The following is a 16,787-nucleotide window of genomic DNA, read 5'->3' as shown; positions in this document are numbered from 1 at the left end:
CATATAAAGGACTTTATATTTTTATAGGACTTTATAGATCAAAACCAAATATCTTTGGCACTCAGCCAGCACAGTGAGTGATAAATGAGGAAGGAAGGGAAGGCGAGTGTGTGAGGGCAAGGACAGCAGAAGGACAGCAAAGCCAGCCAGGGTCAGCAGTCTCATCACAAAAAGAGAGGCGAGAAGAGTAAGAGTCAGTGCAGGAGGGTGATGACCTGCAATGAGCAGTCCCTCAGCTGGGATCAGCCCAGGATCCAGGCTACAGCCACATACAGGAGCCCAGAAACATGATTGCACAGCCTGGGTATGCAGGAAGAAATACACAGGAGCTGCTGAAGGACGAGGGACCTGTATCTGCTCGGCTTGTAAGAGTACCACTGAAGCCCCAAAAATAGGGTCACTGAGAAGTCCTCTTTACCTGATGGAGGCAAAAAACTCCAGCAAGTGGTAGATTTCAAATGGCTGGCAAGCTGGCTTGGAAACAAAAAATTACAATCTGATCATAAAGGGTAGGAGAGGACACAGATGTTCACATGGATGCATTAAGGGGGCAGGCAGGGTATAGAGGAAAAGAAGCTATTAGCAGAGACAAGGGTCAGACCGTCCCTTCCTTGGGCTTTAGGACATGTTGTGAGAGTTGCAGAAGCTTCTGCAAGTATCTTTTTTTCTTACAGATGAAAAAGCTGCATTTTGTCAAGGAGGTGACTTCCCTGGCAGAGGGCACAGGACTGACTGCCACGGAGCCGCACCACCATGCCCGCTGCTACCCCATGAGACTGGGAAAACCCACAGACCAGGCTGTGCTCACGAAAGTACAGACTCCTCACCACAGTACCTCACAGCACCGCCTGACAGCACCTGGCAGCTTGACGAACAGTCACTAGTTATCTGTCTGCTCATCACCACCCTGAGGGGAAAGGTATGCAAACCATAGTGCCTGGTGCACCAGAGGAGCACGCTGAGAACAACTTTCTCAACCAGAGAGATCCATAAAGGGATGCCAGACCCTCAGGGATGATCACGAACAAATTAAAGTCTTTAAAATTGCAGTTTGCTGCAGCCCAACCCCTGAGGCACCAAGTGCCTTAGGCACCTATAGGCCCATCAACATTTCTCAGCACCCTACATAACGCCTGCAGGGTTCACAGGGCTGGGAGCTGAGCGTCTGAATCTGGCCTGAATCTCACTGAGGACGACCAGCAAAGCACGTCGCATTCCTCCTTGTCTTGCCTTCCAGCAAGTGCCCTCCCAGGACAGCTCCCAAATCACCTTCTGCACAAAACACAGGTGTATTGGGTGCACACCCATCCAAAACTGAGCCTACACGCTCTGCTTACCCAGAGAGAGAAGAGGAACCGCTGGCCAAGGGAGGACCTGAGTCCCAGTCTCTCTGCTTTACTCATATAAAACACCTATATACTCACTGGAACAAGGACTGAAACCCCGGTGGGTAGCCAGGTGAAAAAAGAAGGGCATGATGCAGCATGGGAGTAAATTCTCCCACACCCCACATCCGATACGGCAGCTTCAGTGGCTGAACGAGGGCTGTGGACTTGCAAGAGCACTGCAGCTCATGGAGCTGCCCCTGATGCCTGTGGAGGGGCCTTAGCTCAAGTGCATCCCACACATGCAATCACCATTTGTGACCACACACAAGCAAAGCAAGGTTTATAAGCGAGGTCATGTCTTTTATCAGAGCAGCTAGGTTAGCTGAAAAAAGAAGACAAGTTTTCAGTGATCTGAAGAAAGCTTTGCGTGCCTGAATGCCTGTCTCTCTCCTCCCAGCAGTACTACAGCTAATAGACCAGCCACTCCAATACAGGGTATTACACCTCTCCCTGTGAACTGCACGCATGACAGCAACAGCATTAACACTAGTCCAACACACATACATTCGTCATCTTCAAAGAAACTAAACATTTTCCCACTTCAGTTTCTGGACAACATTATTATTATCAAGCAGCACAAGTACTTCACTAAAACGCACTGAGTTCAGAACTATATTTCTTAAGATAATTGTATATAAAAAATCTAGCATGCTGCAGAATAAAAACTGTTCTGTGATGAAAAATCACCTCTTCATGGAGGGGATGAATGAGTTAAACGCGGAGCCAAAGAGCCCATATGTGTTTTTAATGCAGTCCATGGGAGGCTAAGTATGTCTTCATGTCCTCATCCTTGCTTTCCACTATTTGAGATGGTGACGAGTATCACAGGTGCCCATCGACAGCTTTCTGTCCATCTTTTTAAAAGAGCTGTAGGCTTCAGTGGTGTGAAAATCGCCCACCTACTCCCTGATAATAGTCTGGCAGTCTCAAGGGCCTTGCTTGGTACCTTGTATGTGCCACACACAATCACTGTTAATTTATTTGAATTTTACAAGTGATACAAGCTATTCTGTCCCACAAAAAACATAACCCTTTAGAAACAATGAGTTAAAGCTAAAAAAGAAGAGAAAAAAAAACAAAACAAAGATGGGAAAGCTACTTAAAGATGCAATAAAGAAGGTTTTCTAGACTTCAAATCATGTTCCTAGTTTCTTTGTGCAACTTGTATGTGTGTCCTTTACCGTGTTCAAACCTTTCTCCATAGAATATTAGCTTTGAATTTCCTGGGTATATAAGACTTCTTGTGGGGACTTCTGCAATAATCCTGTAACATATCTCTCCTACTTAATCATATTTACCCTCGGCCCAAACTCTATTTTGGCACACTTTTCAAGCTCAAGGCTTGGTTATGATTAAAAAATTTCCAAGTGCTAATCTCTTCCCTACGAGAAAAATGTGGATATAATTAATACTGTTTTGTTTACTTTGAGTTTGTTTTCTTTGCCAAACAAGAGTTTCTGTTTGTTTGTTTTAAATCTCTCTTTTTTAATGTTTTTGGCACTTGGATCAAAAAAGTATTTTAATTAATATTTTTCTTCTTGTTAATCTAAAAAACCCGCTGGTATTTTCTAAATAGCAAAACCCCATTTGATTTCAGTTTAAAGAGATATGTCACTAGGAATATTGTTCTCTAACTTGACTGCAATTGAGGCTTTGGACACCGATGCTCTGTAGCACTGATATTTCTGGGGAAAAAGCAAAGTGGGATCAGGCTGGAAGCAGCAGCTTTCCCCACAACAAACAGGGACATGCCCTCACATGGGCACATTTTCCTCCTGTTCCTATGTGCAAGGAGTCACCTCAAGACTGAAGAATTGGCTGCTGTTATAGTGACCTCTAAGTGTCTATCCCTATGAAAGCTTTTTGGGCACAGTAAATGAATGCATGAACATAGGACAGGCTGTGGCAGTGGTGTAGTTAAGGCAAAAAAAGGCTGTGGGCCTTCTGAGCCTTGAAGCTACTTCACATGAATACAAGTCCAGCTCAAGTTCAGAGCTGTTTTATTTGCATAGGGACTGCAAGACTGCACCACTAAATGCAATCAGTCCAGCATAAAGAGAAGGAAATCCTCTATTAAAAAAAATCCTGAAGAAATTAGGACAGCTGAAGAAGAGATGACCTCTGAAAAAGAAAAATAACAATTATTAAAAGCTGGCTAAACTCCCTGATCTGATTCACGGAGCAGCCCCGTGAACACTTAGGTGGAAGAGGATACAACAGGAACTGCACAGCTTTCTGCCCAAAGAAGAATGCATGAAACGAGGACCCAGCTAACACTGTCACAGGCTTAGCCCCATCTGCAACCTCTTTTTGGGGGTACTGATTTATCTCATAGTCGAAAGACACATCTTTATAACTTACACAAGCTTAATCTATCCCCAGCTGTTGAGAGGGGTTAGAGTATTTGATTAACTTGGAAATAACTGGATTTTCTGCCCTTTTCCTTCAGAACAGAAATAAAACCAGCAGGTAGAGTCCAGATACCAAGAGTCTGCCAGCAGCCTTGGCAGACTGGCTAATCCTTGCCATCACTTCCATCCCTCTCACCCCCAACAACCGTTCCTAGGACCATGCTGCGAGTCAAAACAGGTTAAAAAATTCCCTTCTTCTGACAGGTTTTGCAGTTCGATGGGTTCCCTGCTCTGGTCCTCAGCCCTGAAAGCAGCGTGTCTGTGAGATACAGTGAGCTGCGAGCTGCTCTTGCCTCTGAACCCCAAGCCGGGTGCTGTAAATAAGCAGCATCCCATGGCCAGCGGAGCGGGGGGCAGAGCGCAGGCAAGCTCTTCTCTGGCCCCCGACTCGCTGCTGCTCCCAGGGGAGCAGTGTCGCCGCAGCATACGCTCGGCTCTCCGCATTTCTTAACATGCATCTCCTGCTGCCGGTTTTAACGACAAAGCACAAAAGCGTAAAACAACTGCATATTACTTTTTAGGTCATTTCGGACAGATGGGCTACTTTCCAAGCATCACAAATTTTCCTAAGCTGAACCGTGTCACCACCACTTGAGTCAAACGCCAGCTTTTTTTTCTGATTACAGCCAAGTGCAAAGATGACAAATGGAAGTACAAAGGGAAAAACATCCTGTTGGAACAGTACTCCCTGTTTTCTCCGGGTGAGAAAAGTATAAGCAACATTTCAACAACAAAACAATGTGATCCACTGCTGGATTATTTTTTTTTTTAAACCCGTATCATAATGTGTAACTTGTAACATTCAAGCTCTGCAGGAATGGAATAGAAAAAAATGAATGAAAGTGTTAGAAATCAAAAATATACAACTCTGTGCTAGCATGAGTTTGCATAAAGATTATCGGGGGGGCGATGTAAATACTTTTTTCACCTTTTCAGCATAAAACTTTGGAAAGGAATAAAGAATAATTTTTTAAATGGATTAAACAAGTAGACTACTGTAGGGAAACTCTGGTCACTTAAATATTAATAAATTTCTTCAATATTTTAAAGCAAATAATCTTACTGAGTTAAGTGTTGTTTAACTCATCTATTTTTTCACCTAGCAATACAAGAATTTCAGAAAGAATCAGTTCCTCAGTTTAATGATTGCTGACTGCTGTAAAACAAAAGCAGTTCTGCTTCGCTCAGCTTTCACAGAAGGCTCCCCACCCCAGTAAATCTCTTTTTAGAGACAAGACTAAAGCCAGCTTGAAATTATATTTGTTGAAGTTTCTCAGGGCAGGGACAGATGTTCCTGGGCATCCACAGAGAGCCTGCAAAACAGCTGGGACTATTTAATTTAGCATCCTTTCACTGCCCAATGCTACCCATTCTCCAAGACGCTGCAACCAAACACCTTTGAAGGCAACGTCAGATCCAACTCACATAAAAAGGACTTGAGTAAACTAGGTGAGGAGAGTGGAGACGCCTCCTTTTCCAGCAATAGCTTTGCCAGTTGAAGGTAAGGCCTCCAAGTGCCTGCTGTCCCTGCTCAGGTGTGCAAACTCAACATTTCATCCTTTTGGGTGAGGAGTTGCCCAGCCCAGCTGCTTCTCCCCTGTCTCTGCACCACACTGACCGTGGGAGTTTCACTGCTTGGGTGATCTTCCTCCCACCTGGTGCTGAGGAACACTATGCTTAAATCACCTTTAAAAAAAAAAAAAAATCAAAACAACACACTTCGGGTAAAGAAGCCAGGATGGATGATGGAAACAGACAAGGAGCAGCAATATCTTCAGGTGACAGCTGAAGTCAGCAGAGGAGGAGCACCCCTAGCCCGAGGGTGAACTGGGTTCTCTTTGCACTGCGAGGGAGCAGGAGCACATACGAGCTTCCTCTGTGGTAGCTTAAGCCACGACAGCTGTTTTGAACATGAGTATCTGACTATAACCTCATGTTCATACCCCTGCTTGTAGGCAGCCTAAGCCTGCTGAAACATCTGCTTGATTCTGCAGATAATTCAGCATGGTTTTGGAAGGTATCAGATTAAAAAAATGACACTAGGAAAGCTTCTGCTTTCATTGCTTCCTACTCTGACGCATTATAAGTAAAACAAATAAGCCAACCCGAAAGCCCCGTTGTACCAGGGCAGGTGGAAGTGCAGTCAGACAGCAGTGCTGTGTTGAGCAGCCAGGACAGAGGGCACAGGGCAGAGGCATGGGAGGCTTTTGGAGAGGTGTCAGCTTCAGCAAATAAGCCAGGCCTGACGCTGCCAGCAGCAACTGCCAGGACAGCATGGTAGATGAAGAGCACCCAATATCCCATGACTGTCACAGCCATCTCCTACCATCAGTGGGGCAATGCTGGGTTGGGTAGGCAGGGCAATGGAAGGGCAGAAAAAGACATCTTAGTGTTGAGGGCGAAAAGAGACAAAATAAATTAGGAGAACAGAGCTCTGGAGATTCCAAAAGGGAATCTTTCCTTCTTTTTCCCTCTGTTGTGGGGCTTGGGGGAAGGAAACCATCCTTGTGATCTCTGCTCTATTGTTAATGCTCTGTTTCAGTTGTACTCTACTGCGCAAGTCCAATATACGTTAAGGGACATCAAAAAACTAGAGCCTATTTAGGTGCATTGAATTTATGTGGTCAAGCACAAATGACCTGAGTAATGAATCCTTTTGGACTTGGCAGCCAGCTGAGATTGGGACCCCTTAGGTTGTTTCCTTTAAGAGAGGACTTGGATTGTGGCATCAAGTGATTCTTTGGTACAATCCTGTCGTTTACAAAGAATGTACAAAAAAATGCTGTTTCCCTGAGCTGGGAAAGGAATCCTATTGTTTTGGATATCCAAGAGGCACTTCAGGGTTTCTTACATTTATCGTGAATGAAGGTCCATCAACTCCAAGGGAATTTCACCGAATTTTATAGCAGGGATCCCTTCCCTCTGTCCCACTCTAAAGGGATGACCTTGTCTAGGTTTTGCCTGTTGTCTTCACTGCCACTTTAGCTGTGCAGCCTCAGCATGGAAAGAAAGGAAAGCAAGCATTTACGAGTGATAGCAACTTAATTATTTACAAAGTGATGTTTCATCAGGACATTTTCTCCTCACTCCCTCATAGTGGCCATATTTTCATCCACAGGATGTTTTTGACTGTCTCAGCCAAAATTCCTTTTGGAGGTGCAAAGAGAGGCTTTGAGGAATGCCCAGAATGACTGAGGAAGCCATAACTCTCCTGGGCTAAGCCACGCACTTCCAATGTCACCTGTTCCAGGTACAAGACCACAGCCACAAACTCATACTCTTCTTTCTCCAAAGATGGCTGAACCAGGCTGTATTTTCTCTTTATACAGCCTATGAAGTCTTTAAGTATTGCATCCAACATCCTTCTTTGAGCCTGATACAGATGAGGGCTTGGCCACTGTTGGCCTGTTCCCACCATTCCACTCGCATCTGAGGCTGAGGCTGAGGCTGATGCTGACATACCAAACCACGGACTGGGGCAGCCGGAGGGGCAGCCATTTGTTACAGTCCCTGCAGTGGAAATCAGAGTTTCTTTGTCCCGGCTTTGGTAGCTCCAACACTGAATTTGGTGCAGGGCTGATCCCCCAGTCCCTCTGCTGCTGCCACAATACGAGTTTCTCACCACCATCCTGTCCCAGCTCCAGTAACCCACACCAGCCCTTGGCCCATTCCCCCGTTTGCGTGCCATGGCCAGAAAAGGTTTTCAAGCTGTCACATTCATCAACAGCACCGGGGACATACAGCTAATATGACTGAAAAGGTTTTTTTGCAAGGGGAAATATACAGCAATAGGTGAGCAAATATTGTGTAGATAGTAACTTCTACCTTGAAACTCACATTATTGTCTTTGCCCTTTTTCCTGATATTTGTCAAGAGTGCTGGTGCATCCTACTGCACCATAATCTCCCTGAGGCAGGACTGAACTTAAATAGGGCAGTTTGGAGCAATTCTGCAGAGCTGAGCTGCTGGAGTCAAGTCACTGAAACACAGGGCTGGGATGAGGTGTCCCTAGGCTGTATTCCTCCCCTCTGCTTTGTTATGCTGTTTGCTGAGGGAAGTGTTCAAATCCTGTCCCAGGTTTGCATAGGGCTCTCCATAAAACCTGGTGTGATTCCCTGTGGAGCCCGTTTGGAAATGTCCTGCCTGCACTGACCCTGACAACTTTTGCTACAGCACGGACAGAGCAGTAAAACCACCCTTTCTTCAGGTCCACATATTTTCCCCTTGCAAATTATCCGGGTCTGGGAAAAGAATGACCTGGTGGTTTGTATGTAAACACAAGTGTATGGACCTGTCTGGGAACATCTCATGGGTCAGTCCTGGCTAAGCTCACGTGTGGCCCGGCAGCCCAGGAAGCATGCCCTGCCTTGCCCCTACAGCTACCTGCATTTCGACACACGCCAATACAAACCAGAAGCTTGAAATTTGGCATTCAAGCATAAAGCTTGTATGAACAAAGTGGTATTACCTGGGACAGTTAATATATCCTAAGTTCTTTGAGCACCACAGGGATGAGAGGAAGGACCTTGGCTGAACATGCTATTTAACAACAAGCAGCAAGAAATAAAGAGCTGAGAAGAACGGCAGGAGCAACTCTGGCCATGTTCCACAAAGGATGTGCAGGTTTCTCCACCAGATGACATGGGAGGAAAAAATAAGGTTATGTTCAAGGATGAGTTCCCAAGAACTCCTAAAAAAAAAAAAAAGAGAGAAAGCCAGTGAAGAGGCAAGCGATAGCAAAGCCAAAGATGTCTTCCAAAACTAGAAGGCTTTCAGGTTAAAATCTTTAAATAGCTAAAAAGTACAATGGAAACAGGAGATCAGAGAGAGAGAGTCCAGAAGCATGTAAAGTTGAGCATTATTTTTGTAAATATGAGGTCAAGATTTAAGGCTTCTGTATTGGGTGTCCATGCCCAGGCGCTGGCAGCAGGGGCTGCAGGGCGGCCTCTGTGACAAGAGGCCGGGGCTGCCCCGTGCCGGACACAGCTGGCTCCAATGGACCCACTGCAGGGCACAACTGAGCCCCTCAGCCAAGATGGTGGCGCCTCTGGGAAAAAATATGGAAGAAAGGGTAAAAAACGCTGTGCAGGTAGTGAGGAGTGAGGGAAAAAGTGTGAGAAACAGCCCTGCAGACACCATGGTCATGAAGAAGGAGGGGAGGAGGTGCTCCAGGCGCCGAAGCAGAGATTCCCTGTCGGCCCGTGGAAAATACCTCAGTGAAGTGGGTTTATGCTGAAGGACTGTGGCCCGTGGAAAGGGCCCACAGTGGGGCAGGGAGATGTGTGAGGAGGAAGGAGCAGCAGCAAGGGGCTGTTACGGACTGCTCATAACCCCCCATGCCGCCTGGGGTGGGGGGGGAGGAGGTGGAGGAATCAGGAATGAAGGACTGAATTGAGTCTGGGAAAAAGGGAAAGAAAGGTGCTGTTTTAATTTTTGTCTTTGCTTCTCACTGTCTGAATCTATTTTAATTGGCAATAAATTGAATTAATTTTCCCCAAGTCGAGTCTGTTTTGCCCATGACGCTAGTTGGTAAGTGATCTCCCTGTCTTTATCTCAATCCGTGAGCTTTTCCGTCTTATTTCCCGCCCTGTCCTGTTGAGGGGGGGGAGGGGGGAAGAGCAGCTGGGTGGGCATCTGGCAGCCAGCCAAGGTCAACCCACCACAGCTTCCCATTAAAAATCTCTATAAGATATTATGAAATTAGATAAACAAAGGAGAAAGCTTATAGATTAAACTTCTGAGGTACTTCACCATAAAAAGAGTGGAAGGAGGGCATGAAGTCTCCCACAGAAATGCAAAGAGAGTGGCTGGACAGGAATTGTATTAGAAGAGGAGACTTCTGGGGACACAATTTCTGTCCCAGTTATGGATGTAAGGAAGATCCACCTGCAACAGGAGAAAAGCTCTGTTTGATTCAAACAGGGTGAGGAGACAGGACCTGAGCATACCTGCTACTATTTTGTATTTTTAATCTTTTAATCCAATTTTTCATGTACAGCACTAGCAACTGGAACTTCCAAGCAATTCCTCACTTCAATACTTTGAAATATGTAGCCTGCTAGGACAAAAGACCATTTACCATGAATCTTTCTCATGGAATTTAAAGAGTACACAACAGCAAAATATTTCTCCAATGCTGATAGAGTCCATATGTATGTATTTCTATATTTACTTCTTTGTGTACCGAAGTGACAGCGACCCTGTTCTCCTTTACTTTAAATGCGTGGAGTGCACACAGTTTCACGGGTTTTGAGACAAAGAGAGCCTGTGAGATCATTTGGCCTAACACCCTGCAAACAGTCATCATTTCACTGGGCGGAGAGTCCAAGGGAGGGTGCATCCCAGCTGGGCTGGCGCGGGCAGCATGGGGAGAGTGGTGCTGGGAGGTTCAAAAGCCCCCATCCAGCAAGGTGCAGCAGAGGACAAGGACTCCTCCAGCTTTGCAAGCACATGAAAATCATTTTGCATTATTGGTGTGTCAGCAATAACAGGTTTTGCTCCATTTCCGTAAGTGACCCATTAATTTGGTGAAGGACCATAAATGAGCACTTATAATAGCGCATGGGAATTCGGACAAGGTGGTGCTAGCCCCAGTGCTGCCAGGAGTAGTCTCATGCCACCACATTTCATTCATCTCTCAGAAATATTCGTTACCTTCACTTCCAGTTCAACTAATGTCAAAGGATTATGTTTGCTGTCCTTGGGTAAAGGCTGCTTGTGAGCGCTGTTACTAACAGCTACAGCTTTCAAGAATGATGCTAACATATCTCTAGCTATCTGGCATTCAAACTCAGCTGGCATCCTTGATGAATAATTGGAAACCTCCCCACTGCAGTGACTTTAAACTCATAGTTTCACCATCATATGACATCCTCCGAAATAAGACAAGATTCTGTAGAATAAATATTGCTACACAAATGGAGCACTGTTTGTTTTTTTTAACATCCTATACAGGCCTTCTAGGAAATATTTCTACAGACTTGGACTTCATGAGACGCTCTTTCTTAATCTAAAAATGTCCATAGCCATCCCTGAACAGTTCAGCAGGTCACCTGTGGGCAGCCACTGTTAGGGGCAGAGTCAGCCCCTCTTTTCTTTGAGGTACAGGCAGCCCCCACTACCTCTCCCTACCCACCCAGCCCTACTCTGCCAGCCCCCAGCCCACCTCCCCACAGCACGTCCAGCGGGGAGAGCTGGAGCTCCAGGTAAGGTGCAGCCAGAGCCTCGACACCGCTCCAGTAATGCAGTCTTTCATACAAGGGGAGCAATACCTGCTTTGCCACGGAAATGCTCTATTTTTGAATCTGACAAGTCAGCGGTCTGCTTCGACTTGCCGAGTTCAGCATTTCCATCACAGATGTGGTGGCAATAAGGAGCAGCCTGCACAGCACTGACGCATGCTGACAGGAAGCTTGCATAGATCAGTAGTAATTAGAAGCAAATCACAATTAAAATCTAAGCAAATCAGAAGCAAAAGAGACTCAAAAGAGGGACCCAATGATTCAAAATCAGAGTAATCAAAACCATTATGAGTCCAACCATACGAAGGGGAACTACAAGGCGTGCACTGCTTTATTAACTCCTTGTCAACTTGCCTCTCTAATCAGCACTTTACATTTATGGCATAGAGAGTTATGAAAAAATTACAGATCCTTGAGGTGTTACTGCCCTGATTAAAGAAATTCATATATTTCCTTTGGGGAAAAAGGCTCAGGTAGAGGTGCTTGTAATAGGAACCCTTATTTAAACAGATTGCCTTTAAGCCCAGGACTTTGCCAGTGAAGCTCCAGACACTGCAAATTTTAATATAAATCAAAAGTCAAGTGATGTGGGAGTTTTAAACTCATAATTACATATTTGCATAATATTAATATTGTAGGAGGTAAATACAAACAAAAACCAAGATACTTTTCTTGAGTCTGTGGTGGGTGCCAATTTTAACATTGCTATAAGGTAACATATATGAAAGGCAGTTTATATTAAAAAGGTTAAGAGAGAAGACATCTTCAGAAGGCAAAACAAGCTATAGGAGATCATCTATGATTTTTAAAATACATTTTCTTCTCTGTGCATTAAATAATACTTTCTACTTTACTTATGAATCAGAGCACTTCCAACATCACCCCTGAATGCACATTGAAAGGACTTCCAACTTGCCAAATCCCAATCCAAGTTGCACTTGGCAAAAACACATTCATGCTACTTCATAGCCTGACTTTGCTTGTAATTATATTTGTTTAAGACTACTTCAGCAAGCCAGAAAAACACACAGGGTGGAAGGGAGGGAAGATGCTCCTACCGTACCAGAGGGTCTTTTTTCTCCATGGCTGAAGCTTGACGTGGAAACTTCACTTCGCCCTGGCCCCGGCAGCGGCTGCTTGCCCGGGGAGGTCGTGGGCTGCCTTGGCCTCAGGCTGGCTCCCGCGGGGCTGCTTGGCTGCCCTGGGCCTGGGATCCCAATGACGTGCGGCTGAAGTCAGGGTGCCAGCTGCCCCGGCGGGACAATGGCTCCATTGGGAGATAGCTGGGGGACAAAGGCGCTGCTTTCAGGAGGGATTTTATATGCACACATGTGACCTTTGCCTGAAATGACTCTATGGAAAGCATCCCTGTCCTGAAGATCTGCTTTCAAATGCAGTGGTCTGAGGCACTTGCTAAACTTTTTTTTTTCTTTTCTTTTTTTATTTTTGGCCTCAGATGCCTCAGGAGAGGTCATGTGCAGATAACAAGGTGGTGCCAAGCTCTTTCTGATCATTTAATAGAGCTATTCAGTAATGGATAGGATTATTTTCTTCACTTTTCAAAGTCCTTCACCAGAATCTACTAACTGGAGTGCTTTTATCTGCTTTTAGGAATTCAACTACAAAACCAGTGTACCCTAAATTCCAATCCTGTGTCCTGAGCCAGCCTACAAGCTGCTTCCAAGCTCAGGCCACTTTTGCTAGAGTGCATATAGGTTTAAATTTATGCATCCAGATAAGAACAGCAGAGCTTTTGGATTTTTAATGGATTGGAGTGCCTTATTTATTTATTTATTATAAATTCATTTATTGTAACTGTGATTTTTAAGTATTTTGAAGGCTTCCTACTTGACTGGATATAAAATAAAAGCTGTCAATACATAGCACAGATAAAATCCAAATATCGCTATAGCTAGGCTGGAGGTGGGGGGCTGAAGATGGAGTTTATCATCCTTACATTGGGATACCGCACTGAACACTGCGGCTATGGCAGGTCAAAGGAAGGTCCCTCAGAGAGATTCTTTGTTAGGTTATAGGGGAGGTTAATAGCAGTGTGCCTTTTTAAGGCTAGCCAACATTTACCTTTGTAAGATCTTGATTTTTGCTGTTTATTGCCCTGATAAACTAACATTTACACTGACCCTTTTTGTGCTGGAAAGAGTGGGGTTTTTTAATCTATTTTTAATTTAAGGCAAAATGTGCCAAACATTTTTGAGATTAAAACAAAAGATGTACACTTTGCTATACTGATGTTAAACAAAATTCTCTGTCCTGTCTATAAGCAGACCGCAGGCTTACATACCTTAGACCAACATTGGATTCTGGGGGCTGGGGAAGAATGGCCTTTGTTAAGTGAATACGTTCATCCATCCCTACCAAATTCCAGCCAGATTTGGTCAAGTTATAAGTCTCTGAGATCTTTGTGTATGCTCAGCACTGTGTGCTACTAGGTCACACTTAACAGATGAGCTCTCTGAAGATCATCTTGTCCGGGCATCTTTGAGCCCCTTACAGACCGCGGGTCATGGTGCAGGTTTATTTCAAGGAAGAGGAGTTTTAAAAGGTGCTCACAGTCACAACGGGATCCAGGAGTGGGGTCATGTCCGTCCGTCCATCATACACACACCCCCGCCCCCCAGCACAGCTGCTTGCAGAGCCCACATCCCTCCAGTGAGAAGAGTGTGCTTGTGCATGCTGGGGAAGGGGATTCCTTGTCCTGAAATAAATCCTGCCCCATCCCCCAGACAAAAATCAAACCCCACTGTGAAATCTCCCCATGGATCCCCCCCATCCATCCTCCCTGCTCCCAACAGCCCCTTCCCTCACCATCAGTCCTTCAAGAGAAGGAATGTTGAAAAGGAGGATAAAATCAAAGCTTTGAGGAGCTGCTGAATAGGTGCCGGGTCCTGAATTGTAAATGAAACAAGGCTGCTGTTGGAAAGACAGCACGGAGTATGTTAGGATGCACAGAGACCATAGAAGCAGACAGATTTCAAGTGTTTGATTTAGAAATCTTAAAATATGATGCCAATATTTTTGCATGTCAGATCAAATCTTTTTAGATAAAAATTCAGTTAGAGTTACATAAGTACTAAGTGCAAGTAATTTTTTTAAGAAAATAAATATCCTGCAATGTCTAGAAGCAAAATATCTGAGCATCTTAACACAAGGGAACAAAAAAAGTACAGAAGAAGAAGAAACAAATTAGCAAACTCACAGATGTCCCCACCTCATAGCAGGCTGTTCCCAGCATTGTGCTCCCTAATACTTGTTTGAATTCCATTTAAAAGAAGATGCCTCTTACTTCCCTTAGAAGCCAATGTGCAGCCTGCAGTGCTGTTGACAATGTTTTTATCCTTTGATCCCCATCTGACTTTAATATAATTTTTCATTTTTTTAATTTCAGCTTATCACTTCTAATTATTTGTTGCCCCAGAAAAATACATCAGTTCTAGAGCAGAGGGGCTTAAACTCATCATTACAAGTGCTCTGCTGAATAAAGACATGTTTACATAACAAACTCAACAATTTCTCCACATTTACAGAGTTTATGTATTATCATGTTGGGAGACAAGCACAAGCTTCCCCACTTAGTCTCCTTTCAGCACAGTTAACAGGAACTAGCATGATTTAGTATTTCCCAATAAATTCATTGCAATCTAAAAATATTTTGGTAGATATTTACCCCTATTTAACACCACAGCGCTCTTAGTCATATGGCTATCGACTTCTTTGAGTCACGCTCAGTTAAAATAAATCTTTGTAAACTCTCTCTCATTCCATATAAACAAACTCAGGCTATTTGGCAAAACAGACGCTGCTGTCTCTAAATGTCATGGGGAGCAGTGGCTCTTGCTTTAGATAATGCTTCTTCAGAATTAACGCACAGCAACTAGCACGGTTCAAGTGAGGGCAGTGGCCCAGGGCAGGGCACGGCCAGAGGAGCACACAACACTGCAGGTGGAAGCCAGTGCCCACCCTTAAGGGCCCAAAAGGCACAGGAAGGGCTTTAGGGATGGATTTCTACCCATAAACACATCCTTTTTCCACATATGCATCTGAAGTGGTAGACCCCTAAGGGGGGGGTCTGTGCAGTGCCACCACCACTCTTTTCCAGGCTGTGGCCATCCCTGCCTTTTATCAAACATCCTCTCCCTGCGGTGTATCCCCGGCAAGCTACGGCCAGAGCTGTGGGATCTGCTTTCTGGACTTGGCTTTAGGCAGCAGCGAGGCACAAGCTGCTCGGATCGGGGCAGGGCTGGACATGCACAGGGACACAGCTGCTGCACTTCGGAAACTGCCAGGCGTGGCAGGCACCTACTGCCCATTGGAAGGAGCAGCTCAGCTGGACAGACTGTGGATTGCAAATCTTGGATAAGGAATTAAAAATCCACCAAAGTCCTATTTTGATCATGCAAAACATCCAGTCTAATGAAAACCAAAACAACAAGTTTCCAGACATGCTAGGTTCAGAAATCAGTATTCAGGAATCTGATTTTACAACAAATGCACTGAGGAGAAGAGTTCCTGAGGGGCATGGTTTCATGCTTTCACATGTAGTGCAGGCCACGCTGTACTGGAAGGTTCATGAAAACAATAAAATACATTCTTTCTTTTTCAATATTCAGAATTTAAGGAGATGATAGTGGGTAAGACTGAACCTCTGCAGCCACATAGGAGAAAAGATTATACAGGCTCAGCTTTAAAGCAGCTGTTCTCCTTGTCAGAATCAGATATCTGAACATCTCTTGATCTTGTGCAATCAGAGGCACTAGCTATATACTTAAAGCAGGCCACACATTGAGCACCTATATATGGATTTCCAGAGCTAACATTAAGATCCTATATTTTTAAAAGCTGTTTACAGATGCCTCAGCCTGATAGAAATAAAGACTTTTTGAACATTACTCCTTTTAATCCCTTAATTTTCTGCATTCATTTTTAAACAGTATTGTTGCAAATAAACTAATCAGAAAGTTATACTGGCAGTTAAGTATGCTATGGGTAGTACAGCAGTAAAATCAACCAAGAAAACCCAGTGCTTCAAAAAAAATTGCACTGTAGATACTCACGAATAAAAGAAGATTGTGACTTACAAGAAATATACAACCCCTCCTCCTGTTAATCTGTTCCATATTTGATGATTGAGCGTGAATTACAGTTGAAAAATATCCTGGGGGATTACTTAATATACCGCCTAATCCAACCATCCGCCCCCTGCAAAGTACAACCTCAATGCGGTTTTGCTTCATTAGGAGTTTCTCTGCAGCTCCAATGTCCCGGCTCAGTTTCACCTCCTGTAAACAGGTCTGAGCATGAAGAAATGGCTTCTGTGGCCAGAACTGTGTAGAAATATGTAATTCTGTACAAGCATAATTGCACGAGCTGAGCTAATGGAAAAAACATACTTTGTCCGGCTACCTTCTAGGCATGGCTGGAGTTACCCCTTCTGCAATCTGAATGGATGATGTGGTCTTGTATCTCTGGCTTTGCTTTGACATATTTTCCTTTTCTTAACCCTTAGTTTACGGTATTTGGGATGGATAACAGTTTTGCTCAAACTCTGAAGGTTTACCACTTTTTCTCTTCAACAACATTTTTCCTGCCGTGAAATGTTATTTCCACTAGACTTTGCCCACCAACCAGGATGTTATGGTATCCTTTATCCTCAGTTTATGCAAAAACGTATCTTCACTTTGAAAAGTCATCAGATCCGGAGCTTCTAAATATCCTCCATCAAAAGATTA

The 16,787-nt window shown here is 44.4% G+C and overlaps 1 protein-coding gene across 1 annotated transcript in view; it reads right to left on the bottom strand.

Moving 5' to 3' along the window:
* ENPP2 (ectonucleotide pyrophosphatase/phosphodiesterase 2) overlaps positions 1–12,263 on the bottom strand; it is a 70,199-nt gene extending 57,936 nt beyond the window's left edge. The window contains exon 1 of the mRNA XM_087747139.1: positions 12,104–12,263. Coding sequence (XP_087603265.1) covers positions 12,104–12,124 — 21 coding nt within the window. The 5' untranslated portion in view covers positions 12,125–12,263. The remainder of the gene's footprint in view (positions 1–12,103) is intronic.
* Positions 12,264–16,787: the final 4,524 nt, after the last annotated feature.

This window comes from Nipponia nippon, unplaced genomic scaffold (genome assembly GCF_047370975.1).
Source record: "Nipponia nippon isolate SJK-2023a ecotype South Korea unplaced genomic scaffold, ASM4737097v1 scaffold_1, whole genome shotgun sequence".
NCBI classification, from domain to species: domain Eukaryota; kingdom Metazoa; phylum Chordata; class Aves; order Pelecaniformes; family Threskiornithidae; genus Nipponia; species Nipponia nippon.
The sequence above is the reverse complement of the archived record's forward strand: the minus strand, read 5'-3'. Positions and strand labels throughout refer to the sequence as shown.